The sequence below is a fragment of the Gallus gallus genome, chromosome 2, assembly GCF_016699485.2.
Source record: "Gallus gallus isolate bGalGal1 chromosome 2, bGalGal1.mat.broiler.GRCg7b, whole genome shotgun sequence".
Lineage (NCBI taxonomy): Eukaryota > Metazoa > Chordata > Aves > Galliformes > Phasianidae > Gallus > Gallus gallus.
The window spans coordinates 20,643,967-20,659,073 of record NC_052533.1 but is presented as its reverse complement, the minus strand read 5'-3'; the positions used below and the strand labels follow the sequence as shown (position 1 = coordinate 20,659,073).

General features: G+C 35.9%; 1 protein-coding gene across 6 annotated transcripts in view; it reads left to right on the top strand.

The window, feature by feature from the left end:
- Positions 1 to 15,107, top strand: part of ABCB1 (ATP binding cassette subfamily B member 1) — a 50,614-nt gene that overhangs the window by 11,864 nt on the left and 23,643 nt on the right. For 3 of the 6 annotated variants that reach the window (XM_046918384.1, XM_040675528.2, XM_025147035.3), the window contains 8 exons: positions 5,379 to 5,539; positions 5,835 to 5,876; positions 6,319 to 6,450; positions 7,368 to 7,422; positions 9,568 to 9,715; positions 10,409 to 10,472; positions 13,727 to 13,918; positions 14,506 to 14,677. In XM_046918384.1, coding sequence (XP_046774340.1) covers positions 6,356 to 6,450; positions 7,368 to 7,422; positions 9,568 to 9,715; positions 10,409 to 10,472; positions 13,727 to 13,918; positions 14,506 to 14,677 — 726 coding nt within the window. In that variant the 5' untranslated portion in view covers positions 5,379 to 5,539; positions 5,835 to 5,876; positions 6,319 to 6,355. Of the gene's footprint in view, positions 1 to 1,165; positions 5,540 to 5,834; positions 5,877 to 6,318; positions 6,451 to 7,367; positions 7,423 to 9,567; positions 9,716 to 10,408; positions 10,473 to 13,726; positions 13,919 to 14,505; positions 14,678 to 15,107 lie in introns of those variants that run through there. The other 3 variants (XM_046918396.1, XM_046918385.1, NM_204894.2) reach the window with 3 other exon arrangements.

The following is a 15,107-nucleotide window of genomic DNA, read 5'->3' as shown; positions in this document are numbered from 1 at the left end:
ATGTGTCTGGCCATCACATGCAGAAATCTTATGTTCTAATGGATGGAGATCTGCATGATGAGTTAATTCCTCTTTGGTGATAGCGTTAATAATTTAGCACCATTATAGTTAATAATTTATCATTGTTTACTGCAAAGTGATCACATGCAGGCACATCTTGATATCATAACTGGCATCTTCCTGAAGGATATAGCAGGATTCACTATCAGGGCTGTATGACTGTCATGGCATGTGAAGTGTAAAGAGCTGTGGCAATTGGCAGTATGCTTCTAGAAGCAATAGTACTGATAACACAAGCACTAACCCTAGTGTCTATAGATAAAGCTATTTAAAGGATTTGGAGCTTGTTAATGGGTGTGTATCTGGTGTAACTGAACACCATTCCATGTTGAACCACATTTACCTTACAGTATAAGTTAATTTCCTGAATAGTATACAGCAAAACAGGACAAAACAATCTGAGCCTGGTCAAAGGCAGATATGTAAAACATGGACATAGTACCATAATCCATCCTACATGAGAGTAATTAAATGAAGCAATTACTTTTAGTCATTTCACTAAAGTAACAAAATTCAATATATGAGATTAAGTAAAATATGTGAGAATACTTCCATGTAGCATGGGAAAGTCAAATAAGTGATAGAAATTAAAAATATTTGCATATTTTTGAAACAAAAGTTTTTTCTGTTTGCAGATTTTATTCCAGGAGAAACGAAGGAGGAGACTGATGAACACTTGTAGAAGGGGAATATCTGTTGAAAAAAAAAAAGGCTCTTTTTAATGTGAATAAAAGTCTGATTCATTGCTTCTGATGCAAATAAACACTTCTCATCATTATGACAGGCATTTAGTGAAGGCTTGTGAGAAATATGGAAGCTTCACACATCCCCACTAATACTGTGAAACACTTTGAGTCCAGAGAATAGCAATGTCAAAAATCAAAGTTATAGGAAACTTTTGTTTATTTGTTGTTTTGTTTGTTTGCTGTCTAGAGTGGACAGACAGCATTTATGAAAGCAGCATTAAAATTTCAGAAGTATTATAAAGTGGAATGGAAGAAACTGTTCTTCCTATTTGCTGTGATTAGGAAAGGGGTGACAGGTCTAATGTATCTCAAGGGCAGTTTAAGTGAGATAGTCTGAAAGTCTTTATGTTTGCTTTTAGAGATTACCAATGAAGTGACAGTACTCAACCATCTGTCAAGAACGAGAGATGGAAAGAGGATAGACAAGAACTGCAACTGTGAAATGGACAAAGAAATGGAACTTTGGAGTTCAGTGTTCATAGGGAGATTCTGAACTACAAAATTTTTTATTCTCATAACTTCCTATGTAATCTAAACTTTTCACAAATTGCATGGAATAGAGTGAAAATATTTATAAAATGCAATTTAAATAGGGCTGTAGAAGGGAGTAAGTGAATATGGGTAGCTTTGGTTTCTGTACAGGATATGATATTAATAGTATTATACATTTCACGTGTAATGACTTGATTTTGTAGCCTCCTTTCTCTCCTCCACTGCAGCCCAGCTATCTACGACCCAAGGTAATGTCGCATAACTCTGAGAATTCTGAGGAAATCCCTAGAATCTGTGAAAGAGCTGCAAAAAAAGTTAATAGAGTGGAATCCTTCAAGATAAGAACAGCAAAATCACAGACAGAGATGAGATTGTTGAGATGGAGATAGGCAGCAATTCAAGGATTCAAGAGGGAAAACATTATCATGAAAAGGAATAAAATATGAAGGGAAAAATGGAGATTTGAAAGATGGCAATTCAGCCACACCATGGATCTATTCCAGAGCAGTGAAAACTAGCCCTATCCCACCTCACCAAGAACTTTTTGGCCAGTAAATTGTTCTTTTAATTTTTATTCAGCGTGTTGATTGTGCTAGCGCATTGTAGTTTATTAATTTGAGCTAACTTTTGTCTGTAGTAACTATCCAGTAACTGCTGTACATTTTTAAGTTTAATTGTCCTGAAGGTTAGTTCAGGACAAGATGTCAAGCAATTGCTACAGGAATTATCTTGTGGTTGAGCATATTAAACAATTCAGGAAACACAAAATTATCATTTCCTGATTGTGCGACAGTTCTCTTCTTATAGGACAATTCTGATTGGTAGAGCAGTGGCCAAGTTGGCAGAATTCCTGTGCAGTTCCTTCTCCAGCAGTGATTATCTGGAGAGAAGCTGCTAAAATGGAATATGACTTTCCTGAGTATCGTAAGTCAGAGCTCATTCACAGTTGTTCTAACCTAGGGCTCAATGCCCTAGAATTGCTATCCATCCTGGGGCACTCTCCACCATTTTATCTACCTGGAGTATATTGGAAAATCCAAATCTCCATCTTTAAAGAAAAATAAAAGAAAAACTAACATGTCCTTTTCTCTGATGATAATACACAAAAGCTTTAAACTATTTGTTTCAGTTTCTTTTTTTCCCCCCTATTTTTCTTGATAAACATTTTGAAAAGTTAATATTTCTTGATACTATTACAAAATCTTTACAGAAGAAAATCTTTAAAATGATCTTTAAAAGATCTTTACAAATCTTTCCAAAAAAAGATAATAGGTCATCATGTGACAGTGTTTTGAATCTGGTTTCAAAATTAGATTAACTTTCTGTGTCAGTTATCTACTCCAAATTATATGTTAATTGGCTTTTCCCTTTGCTGGCCAGCACTAGATACAAGAATACAACACACCAATGTGAAATCTGTGAGATCAGAATCTCTCAACACAAGTTCTCTCTGGAAGCATAAGCAGTTGAAACTTCACCAGAATTCCTGAGACGCATAATTTTAAATGTCTTTGTTTGTTTGTTTGCCGTTACAGAGTAAATTGATGATCAATTTATTCATAAAATATTAGACATTTTAATGCATAAAAGGGGGTTAGATAAATCAATTTAGGTAAGTTAATGTGTGGAAATAACCCGAGATAATTAATAGTGAGCTTCAGTACAGAATAATCTGGGTTTCCCAAATATGTGCAGTCAAAAAATTGCTGTAACAAGAAGAATGTTACTGACAAGACTTGTGAATGATCTGGGAAAACGATCACTAAGAGAAGGATTTAACACTTATTACAGCTTATTGTTACAGTACAATCTCTCATTGCAATAGTGTGCCCAAGAGATATGACTGAAATCCTGCTTTTGTATCATGCTTGAAAATAGAATCACAGCCCTAATTTAACCATTACGGGTCTCTCAAAGAAATTTCAAGAGATCTGATAGTCATCTTTCAAAAACCCCAAAAGTTCTTCTGCTCAAAATTCTAGATAATGATTCATAAATATCATCCAGAACTTGTAAAATGGAAATGGAAATTCTGTAAAATTGAAAACTTGTAAATGGAAATAGGCTACTGCCTTAGTAAATAGAGAGCTGAGTAAACCTTGACAATATCTATAAGTATTTTCACATAAAAAAAATATTTGACAATGAAGGTCCTGAAAAAAAAAAGTAATATCCAAGAAGTATTGTTCTGTCTTGAATGAAACAATTTACGTGAAGGGAAATGGAGCACAGAAGCAGGTAGCCAACTGAGCTTCCCTGCCCTTGCACACTGGCATTACTGGGCCTGGTACAACCCAGTGTAGGGTTGGCCCTTTGGGCTGCAAGGGCACACTGCTGGCTCATGTTCAGCTTGCTGTCAGCCAGAACCCCTGGATTCCTTTCTGTGGGGCTGCTATCCCACCTCTTGTCCTCCAGTCGGTACATATATCCAGGACTGCTCTATCCCAGCTGCAGAATCCAGCACTTGCTTAAACTTCATGATTGCCCGGCCCTCTAATTTCTTAAGATCTCTCTGCAAGGCCTCTTTACTCTCAATGAAGTCAATAGCTCCTACCAATTTAGTGTCATACACTCAGCATACCTTCAAGTCCTCAAATCATTGATGAAAGCACTGAAGAGAACTGGATCTAAAATGGAGCCCTGCAGAACCCCACTAGTAACTGGCCTCCAGCCTCATGTAACCCCATTACTTTAACCTTTCAGTACAACCCCTCAGCCAATTGTTCCCTCATCACTGTATGTTTTATTGAGCTGTATGCTGGATATTTTGCCCGGAAGGATGTTGTGAGAAACAGTATCAAAACCTTTGATGAAATCCAAAAAGATTACATCAACTGGTTTCCCTTGGTAGTTAGGTAATGATTTACAGCACAATGTGAGATACAAGAGATTAGAAAAGAGATTTAGTGATCTTTTTCTAACCTCAACTTTTGTGCAATAGTGATGCTATATCATTGTCAAAGTTGAGAAGCTCTAGAGAAATAAGCTAAGTAGATATAAACTATGGTATTGCACAAAGCACGTTGACACACAAGTTAAAATCTAGAAATATTCCCATTAATTGCTGTAGATAGTGGTCTATACAGATATCTCAGGATGACTGGTCATCATCAGGCAATACTTTTATTTGCTAACCTTTGGCATTTTTCTTGACTTACAATGGCAAATTACATTTTCTAATGTAATCCTCACTCTGATAAGTCTTTGTATTCCAAAATATTTTAAAAAGTACACTTTTTTTTTTTTTTTTAATGTTGAGGTTACAGATATACATGACTAAAAGGGACAAAACCAATATTATCAGATGAAGCAAGTTTTGTTTGGACAAACTGATAGAAAACTTGCAGAGAAATTCTTATAAATCGATTTGTTTTCTAGGACGGGTTTTTTTATTTATCTTTTTATACATTTCACACATGTAAAGGTGTTTAACATATCTATTTTACTGTATACATTCAAATAATAACTGTAACAGTTATTAGTAGTGCCATTAATTTCTTTAAAATATTTCAAATTTCTTTGTTTGTTATAATTTTCAGTGAAGTACTGCCAGCTGATGCTGGTAAATACTTCACCAATAAACTTTTCACAATACAACAAATGGTCCATTCCAATCAGTTTAGAATCTGAATGTGCATTAAAGAATCAGGAGAATTCTACCTGAGAAAATTTCTAGCCTAGTTACTAACAAGACATATATTGTCACATGCCCGTGATAACTTCAGGAGTTATCCTACCAATGTGTATGAATATCTGAAGGGTGGGTGCAAAGAGGATGGGACCAGGCTCCTTCCAATGGTGCCCAGTGGCAGGACAAGAGGCAATGGGCACAGACCGGAACACAGGAAGATCCCCCCAAACCTCAGGAGTGCTCTGTGCTGTGGCACAGGTACCTGGGGCTGTGTGTGGGGTCTCCTTTGGAGATCTTCAGAAGCCGCCCAGACATGGCCTGGGCACCTGATCTGGGCTGCCCTGCTGTTGCAGCGGCTGGGCCGCCTGTACTCAAAGGTCTCTGCCAACATCAGCCACGCTGTGGCTCTGTGATTTTGTTACTATGGTAAAAACCTGTTTTCCTTGCAGGTTATATTACTCTCTGGATTAGGATTAGAAGAAGGGGAAAGAAACAAAACATTAGCTTACTCCTTTTGCGTTATTCAGTTTCATTCTCACTGGGTGCTCAAGAATGGATTCATCTTCAAGTATTACTGTCACCTGGAACATTCAGCACCATATGTGATAAGGTAAGAAGAGATTTCTGGAAGGTTTAAGCGGCATAATTAGGCAGAGTTGCAGAGAAGTGACTATTCAAACTTATTTTCACATGTGATTACTTGTTAAATATTCCCTTTAGGAAAGGGAGGCAGAGTCCAAAGTGCATACACTTTACTTCCAGTGTAGATGAGGCAATGAGAGAGAAAAAAAAAAAAAAAAACCAAGAGAAAGCAGTTCATCATCTCTGTTTTGCATAAGAACAAAGTCCACCCATGCTGCTTGTCCTAGTCATATTAATCTGTTGATTTTTGAATGATCTTTCAGAGAACTAGAAGCAAACAGAACGACTTGCACGGTGAGTGCACGGTGAGTCAATGAGCTTCTTTTTAAACCTGAGATATTTGATTGAAGTCACTAACATCTAAAACTCCAGATAGCTTCATTCTTTTCTAAATAAACATATACTTTCTCATTTTTTTAATATAATTTATACTGAATTACAGAAAATATGCTTCTAGCATTCTTTAAATATAATTTATACTGAATTACAGAAAATATGCTTCTAGCATTCAAATGAAATTAAATGAAAGATCCTCAGCAATCAAGTAGGTAAAATAAAAATGCAGGCATTTGTAAGCAAACTCAAAACATCTCTGCTTCTTTCAACAGGTCTATACTTGCCCTTTGCTAGGATTCACTTGTAAAGTGTGACATTAATAATTTTATTGATTTCAATAAGTATATATTTCTGTCAAACAAGTGGTCACTGAGATTCTTGTCCTTTGCTTAATAATTGTATGGTTTTCAGTATTATTTTGCAGAGAACTATCCTAAATAAATTTAAAATGCATTCTGAAGATGAAAAGCAGAAGCATACTGTCGATGGAAATACATATGAGATCGCTAACTCCAACCAGGATCAAGATCCAGAAGATGAAAAGTAAGTATTCTTAAACACTGTAAACATGTTCTTTATGGAAGCATATGAGATTACATTAACTTAGTTTGTATTTTATTGAATTTCATATTTTAATTTATTTTATTTTAATGAGATAGCCTAAGAGCAGAAAGCACAGCTTATGATTAGCATCCATTGACATATTCATTTGGTGAAGAATGATGAAGGAAGCTCTTTTTCTATTAAACACAAATTGTCCATAGGATTGACTATCGCTTTCTGAAAAGCAATTCCAAAATAAGAGTGATGTTAGAACAAGCATTTGGATATGATATCATAAGATAAAAAATATGTTAAAATTAAAATATAAATGTCAGGGAATTGATGTTTTACATACTTTTAATTAATTCTACTCCCCCTGCATGAGAAAATTTAATTCTACAAGTTGTCTTCTTCTTTCCTGCTTTGAAATATATATACTGCTTCAGTTCACAAATTCCACAATTGGGCAGGGGAACCATGAGCCCCTCTTGGGGTTGTTGTATCCTTGAGATGGGAGAACTGTGAAGGCCTTGATTTGAATTTATAGTAGTCAGGAGCTGATGCTATTTACATACCTGGAGATTTAAATACAAACATCCAGGAATTCTTAATAAATCTTGTTTGTTTTACATAGGTTTGTTTGAAATTAAGAAATAATAAAATTATTATTTTCTTAATAAATTATATATAATAATATATGTAATTATATAAACAATATATAATATGGTTGTAATATGTATAATTTAATAAACCATAAAATTATATATAATATTATATATAATTATAATATATTTTATTAATAAATTATAATTTATTTCTTAACTATATTTTAACTGAATAGCATTAATAAATTGCATTATTATTTTTGTGAAATACTGTTGGGTTTTAAATGCACTAAAACTATCACATCTCTTAAGGAAGGGAAAGAAGAAGAAAGGGGAAAAGCCTCAAATGGTCAGCCCGTTAGCACTGGTAAGATTTATGCTATACATATATATGTGTACATATTTTTACATGCATGCACATTTTAAAGTTTAATGTTCTAAATGCTTAAAATAATGTTAAGAGTACTACATATATCATATTGTCTCTACCAAATACTCTATTACAGAATATTGAATATACTGTGGCAACCAAGCAATTCGTTTGGTGGAAGTAGTTGTATTAAAGAAATTATCTTACTACTGTTACGCATGCTTAGAAACTTTCCCTTAGGAAGTTATCATGCTAAATTTGTGCTCAATTTATTTTTATAATAAGTTATGATTTCCATGTTATTTTGTTTCTTCCAACAAAATGAAAATGGAGTCCTTATATCTAAGACTATAAATATCATCCTGTCCTCTAAATTACCTGAGTCACACTCTGATCATACATATCTGACCCATTACTCATTAGGCTGTCACAGCAGTTGGCAATAAAGGGTACCACCATGACACACATTAAACTTAAAATTAAAAATTGCATAATAAAAGTACTTAAAGTTCCAGAAAACTTAAATTTTCTTTATATTTTAAAATAACTTGTTAATGTTTAATCAAAGTAAATCCTAGATACTCTATCAGTAAACTGAAATATTCTACCTTTTGTGGATGTAGTGTGTATACTAAAGAAGAATCATATAGAAATTAATAGTGATAGAACTACAGCCCAAGATTTTGGCCAATGACCCAGTTCTGCTTTGCTGTACCAGCTTGCACTTGTACAATAGCAATAACACTGTAATTTAAATCAATACAACTAGAATAGTGCGGAATCCATCCAATGGCTTTCTATATGCTACCTAGAGGGATCTGGAAGGGACTTTTGTCTGCTATCCAGAGGAACCTGGACAGGCTCGAGACACGGGCCCATGCCAACCTCATGAAGTTCAACAAGACCAAGTGCAAGGTCCTGCATCTGGTTTGGGGCAACCTCAAGCACAGATACAGGTTGGGTGGAGAATGGCTTGAGAGCAGCCCTGAGGAGAAGTATCATTCGATGAGAGATGCAACATGAGCTGGCAATATGTGCGTGCAGGCCAGAGTGCCAACCGTATCCTGGGGTTACACCAAGAAGTGTGACCAGGAGATCAAGGAAGGTGATTCTGCCCCTCTACTCTGCTCTTGTGAGACACTACCTGGAGTAATGTGTCCAGTTCTGGAGCCCCCAACACAAGAAGGACATGGAGTTGTTGAGCAGATCCAGAGGAGGGCCAAGAAGATGACGTCTCCCCTATGAGGACAGGCTGAGGAAGCTGGAACTCTTCAGCCTGGAGAAGAGAAGGCTCCAAGGAGACCTGATAGAGGCCTTCAAGTAACTGAAGGAGGCCTCTAGGAGAGCTGAGGAGGGACTTTTTATAAGGGCAGGTAGTGACAGGATGAGGGGAAAAGGTTTTAAACTGGAAGAGGGTAGATTTAGACTAGATATTAGGAAGAAGTTCTTTACTGTGAGGGTGGTGAGACACTGGAGCAGGTTGCCCAGTGAGACTGTGGATGCCCCCTCCCAGAGCATTCAAGGCCAGGATGGATGGGGCTGTGAGCAGCCTGGTCTGGAGGGAGGTGTCCCTGCCTATAGCAGGGAGGTTGGAACTAGATGATCTTCCCGGTCCCTTCCAACACAAACCATTCTATCATTCTATAAAAGAAGAGCTGTTGAGTTAGGTAGCAAGAGGTATTTAGGAATTGAGTCAGCTTTGATAATATGTATGGTACATTAGGATTAATTTTTCTAACTCTATAATAATGAATTTATGATAAAAATAATTGCTGCCTTAATTATCACAATGCTATTATTATTTTCTATATTCTGAATTTCAAATGACAAAATGCAAAAGAACAAATGGTACTGTTTTTATATAGCCTCTATGCCCTTTGTTGATATTTTGATATATTGATAAATTCAAATAGTACAGACCTCTGGATTGGAAAGTTCATTATATAGAAGTTGTTATATTAGAGTAATTTATTTCTGTACATGTAAGTTGTTTTATAAATTTAATTGAAAAGTGGATACAGTTGTAGCTCTGTGAAAACTAGCTATACAGTTCATAGTTTTTTCTTGACTTTCATGATTCTGTAGTCATAACATTGTGTTAACATTCTAGTAATGAAAATGAATTTCTCTTCTCGTTCACAGTTTCGATACTCCAGCTGCACAGATAAATTATTAATGATATTTGGCTCTCTCTTGGCAATAGCCCATGGAACCAGTCTCCCTATAGCAATGATAATTTTTGGTGATATGACTGATAGCTTTGTTACTTCTGGTATGACAAATATTACAGGTAAAAATATGTCCTGTGCAGAGAACAATGACTCATATTTAGAAAACAGCTGGGGAAAATTGAGCATCTTGACTTGTTTTATTGATGTCAGCGACACCAACTTGCTAACATACCATGTAGTGAATTCGTAACTGTTCTGTTTGATCCAAGAGAAAACATACTATCATAAATGAAGGTACTCTTTTGTTGTTGTTGTTGTTGTTTCAGTTTGCTCAATAACCTTCTTTGCTAAATCCGAAGTACAAAATCAAACACAGAGCGGTAGGTGTGCACTCAACAATACTGAAGTGAGGAGTGATACTGCCACTTTGGTATCAACCCACTCTTGGACCAGATTTGGTTGTCCTCTGAAATCAAATGTCACATGTTAAACATGTGAACAGTCTTGTTGCCTGGAATATTCCATTAAAAAAAAAAATTAACCATTTAAATATATCTCTGTGGTGATACAGAAAAATCACAGGTGACTATCTTCTGTCCTGCATTGATTTTTATTTTTATTATTCTTCTGTAAGACAGAAATATGGCATGCTGCCTTTTGTTTTTGGCATTATACAAATGCCCTCTGTTTTCAGAAAGAAACAAAACAAAACAAAACAAGAAGGTAATGAACATTGCTGAAAATTATGCGGGGAAACAAATTTGTTTAAACTTGTTCTATCAAAATTATTTACTCTTTTTTTCCTTTCTAAGGAAACTCTTCTGGACTGAATTCCTCTGCAGACGTTTTTAACAAGCTGGAAGAAGAGATGACAAGGTAATTAGAAATTGATGTTTCCTCTATTTATTTATTTATTTATTTAGCCATAGGTACACATTTCTTGCTAAGATGCTCTTTTCCCACATATATATTGCATACTTGAAATAGCATAAAAGCAGTGGTTGTTTGGAATAATGTATGCAACTAAAGATTTGCATATGAGATTACTGAAGACACTGGGAGGTTTTGTGAACATCCACAACCATTCCCAAAAAAATTCTCCTTAATCTTTTACTCTCTTCCATCCCACCCTCTTTTCAGTGGTGCTCCATGTTTTGGTGCCTCATCATTTTCTTCCTCTCTTTTTCCCTTCCTTTGAATTTATAAGCAGTGTTTTTTTATGCTAAAAAATTAACTGGTTGTCATCCATCAAGTCCTTCAGCTATATTGATTCACTGATAAAAAGCAGAATTAAAATTGCCAGATAATTTCCTGCCAAAGCACCAAGTTCAGCTAAAATATCTGGACTACAGAAAACACAGGCTTGGATTAAATGCAACTTTAAACCTAGCACTTGAGAGCTGTCAATAACAGAAGACAATAGTAAGCACTTCTGCTACAAAAGAATAATATTGGAGATTCATAGAGAAAATGGAAAACAAGCAGAAACATGAGCTGCTAATGGGTGCATTTTGTTCAGGATCCTTATTAAGTGTTGTTGGAGGGCTTGGTTTATGAAGGATGTCTGAAGTTTATATGCATTATCTTGTACCACCTCAACCTCTTTTCTTCTAGTTGAAGTTTGCTCCTCATTAGGTAATTAAAAACATCTGAGATTTCAGGAAGTCTAATGTGGCATTCAAGGCAATCGTTTTTTTCAGTGAAAAAATCTTAATCTCTGAACTCATATCATGTCTCACTTAGAAGGAATAGGAACCCTCCCTTCATCTTCAGCAAGCTATTATCTAGGAGTTGAAACAGATTAAAGAACAGAGTACAGGAAAGCAGAAAAACTGACAAAAAGGAAGTGTAAATGTGAGTATAGGGTTCAGTAACATAATGTTGAGAACTACTTGTTCTCATGGCCCTAAGAGACAGTCTGTGTGAGGGAATCATCTGTTCGCATCCTGCATGTCACTTTTTCTTTTAAACAGTAAGTCTTAAAGAAGGTTCAAGTGCTCTCAGAGCAGCCTGGACTTCTCTTCAGAAAGTAATTGTGGAATCAGGGCTCACAGAATCACAGAATTGTAAGGGCTGGAAGGGACTTCTGGGGATCATCCAGCTCAACCCTATGCAGTGGTGGTTTTGGTGATGGTTTACACCACCAAAAAGAGCCTGGCCCCATCTGGCCCAGTAAATATTTGTAAGTATTGATAAGATTCCCCTTCAGTTTTCTCCAGGCTGAACAGTCCTATGTCTCAGCCTGTCCTCATCAGGGAGATGCTCTCACTCATCGTCACAGTGCTCCGCTGGACTCTCTCCAGAAGTTTCCTTGAACTTAGGAATCCACAACTGGACACAGTACTCCAGGTGTGGCCTCACCAGGGCAGAGTAGAGGGGGATGGTCACCTCCCTTGTGCTGCAGGCCATGCTCTTTTTAATGCACCCAAGGATACCACTGGCTGCCTTGGCCACAAGGGCATACTGCTGGCTCATGGCCACTAGGACACCCAGGTCTTTCTCTGTAGAGCTCCTCTCGAGCAGGTCAGCCCCTAATCTGTATTGGTGCATGCAGTTATTCCTCCCTGGTGTAGGACTCTGCATTTGCCCTTGTATGGCTTTATAACAGCATAAGTTCACTTTTCTGAGGTCCCCAAACATTCTGAATAGAGCTTTGAATTATGTTCGTTAGTTTGAAGAAGAAGCTGTTTGTACTCACATCCTGTGTCTCTTAAGTATGCCTGCCAGCCGGTAAAGTAACAGTAAACACTGTTTACATGAACAAAGTTCATATTCAGGTGTATTCAGCTGTATGTGCGTATTTGGTTATGGTTTTTACTCAGATAATAGTTCGCCTATTCCTCAAAAGAAAATGAACAGTCAGTGTACAATGCAGTGAGCTCATAGTATCTAGTGAGTTTCAACAGTGAAGTTACAGAATGTATTTCATTAGTGTGAATGTTGTAAAGATATCAATCCCTTTTCTAACAGTTTATCATGAAACAAAGTCTAAGCATAAAACCATCCTGTGATGTGATATAACATCATAAAGTAATTGTCTGAAGTAATTACTGCTGAGTCTTCCTGCAGTATCCTTGATATCATTATTTAGGCAGTTTTTATGAAGAAGATCAAGGTCAATATTCAACTAATCAACCTTCAGATGGGTTAGATATTAACCCAATTTATTAATCAGTTCAGGTACAGTTCATTTCATGATTAACCCAATTTATTAATCAGTTCAGGTACAGTTCATTTCATTTAGTCCCTGACTAAAATGTATAGTATTTCAGACACTGGAAATGCTGGACTAAAATTTGAGAAATTTCAATTATAAATTGATCTAGCTGTAGGTGTCCCTGTTCACTGCAGAGGAGTTGGACCAGATGACCTTTGAAGGTCCCCTCCAACTCAAATAATTCTATGATTTTATGGTTCCATGACTTTCCTGGTTTTGTTCTGGTTTAAGTACACTGGAAACCAGTTCCGATACCAGTTCTGATTCAAATCAGATCTGATTTGGTTCTGTTTGAACAACTGAAAACTGTGGATCAAAATCAACTTCAGCTTGACAAATACATTGGTTCACATGTTCCTTAGTTTCCATGTGATACTTTGCTCGTGGCAGAGAACTGAATTCACTTAGAAGTAAAATATCTGTTATGATGTTTTTAATGGCATTTACTTGAAATAGACGTATTCTCAAATGGGGAAAAATTTATAGCATGCATGCATATATATATTTATAGGTAAGCATGTTGTATTATATAAATTCATGAGAATATAACATACAGATATATAAATAGGTGTGTATGTATTAAATTAAAAAATGCTATGATGTTTATGGAAATGTCATGGCACATTGAAGCAAAAAGGATATTGCGTCTGAAATACGGTTCTAAAATAATCATCTGAGATTATTTTAGTTTTTATATACTATACTGCCAAGAAGAAAAGGTAATTCTTGTCTAATAGCAGCTTAATTTATTTTATTACGTCTCTGAAAACCATGATCAGTTACTACTCATAGAAATCTAGGAAATTTTAAAGAAAAGTGTACACACATAAATTCTAATTCAAGTCTAAACCAGAAGCTGTGGTCACCAGACTAAATAAGGACTAACAAGGTAATTCTTTTTTTCTTCTTGCAGATATGCATACTACTATTCTGCAATAGCAGCTGCTGTTCTTGTGGCTGCTTATATCCAGACCTCATTCTGGACACTGGCAGCAGGTCGACAAGTTAAAAAAATTAGAGAAAAATTTTTTCACGCAATTATGAGACAGGAAATTGGATGGTTTGATGTAAACGATGCAGGAGAACTTAACACTCGTCTCATAGAGTAAGTGTACTATACCTTCTGCAATGTTATTTTACCTTAATATGTATAAATGGCTTGTAATAATTTTCAATTTTTGTTTTTTTAAATGTATTTATTTGTGAATCTCATACAAGTTATCTCATGGAGAGAGCTGCATAGTGTGAGGTTAACATCATGAAAAACGGTACAAAGTTCTGTGCACACTGGGAGCTGATGGAGGTGATGACTGACCCCAGTAGTGTGATCAATTTAATTGCTTGACAAGCTATTCCTCTCTCCTCGCTTACATGAATGGCCTCAGCTGCTCCTTCCAGATATCTCACAGTTTCTAAATAGATCCAAACTTAAGGATAAAAAAAGTGACAGCAACATTGCGCTGTAAGCAATTTTCAGCCTTCTTAGAGGCAAATAGGTTTATAACATTACATTCCCATATGAAATAAGAAATTTCTTATGAGTACATTATATACTGCTCTATATTTAATCAAACTTGGTAACTCATTGAATAGTAAAGGCTTTTCTCTACACAGGTGCCCTTGTAACAAAACTGTAAACTTTTCTGAGGTTTATACATTTACCTTTGTGTCTGAATGTAATTTGTTTTTCAGTGATGTCAGCAAGATTAATGAAGGAATAGGTGATAAAATTGGCTTTCTTATTCAATCGGAAACGACATTTTTAACAGGATTTATTGTTGGTTTTATAAGAGGATGGAAATTAACCCTCGTAATTCTTGCAGTCAGTCCTGTCCTAGGACTTTCAGCAGCCCTCTGGGCAAAGGTAGGTTGATATACGTTCAATGTTAAGTTTTTATACAGGGTAGATAATTACATGAATCTACATAGCTGTATTCTTACAGCTGGAATGTATTACTTACAACAATTACAATGGCTTTAGAGAATATCTATGAATATAAGATGGACTGTGTATAAATGCCCTCAGGTAGTTTGAATTTTACATTTCTGGTGGATTCAACAGACTGGCTTTAATTTGAAGAAGTTTATGTCAATATAGCATATTTTGTACAGAGAAGGAGACAACTCATCCCAGTGAAACACATATCTCTTCCTGTTAAAAATTCATTCCATTATTGCACTTCCTGGATAATACTCAAATAAATTAGACCAAGCTGTGATCACTTACATGAGAGAAGTAACATGGGATTGGAGTGTCCTCAGTTTGTATAGTACTTCCCTTAAATTTCAAAGAT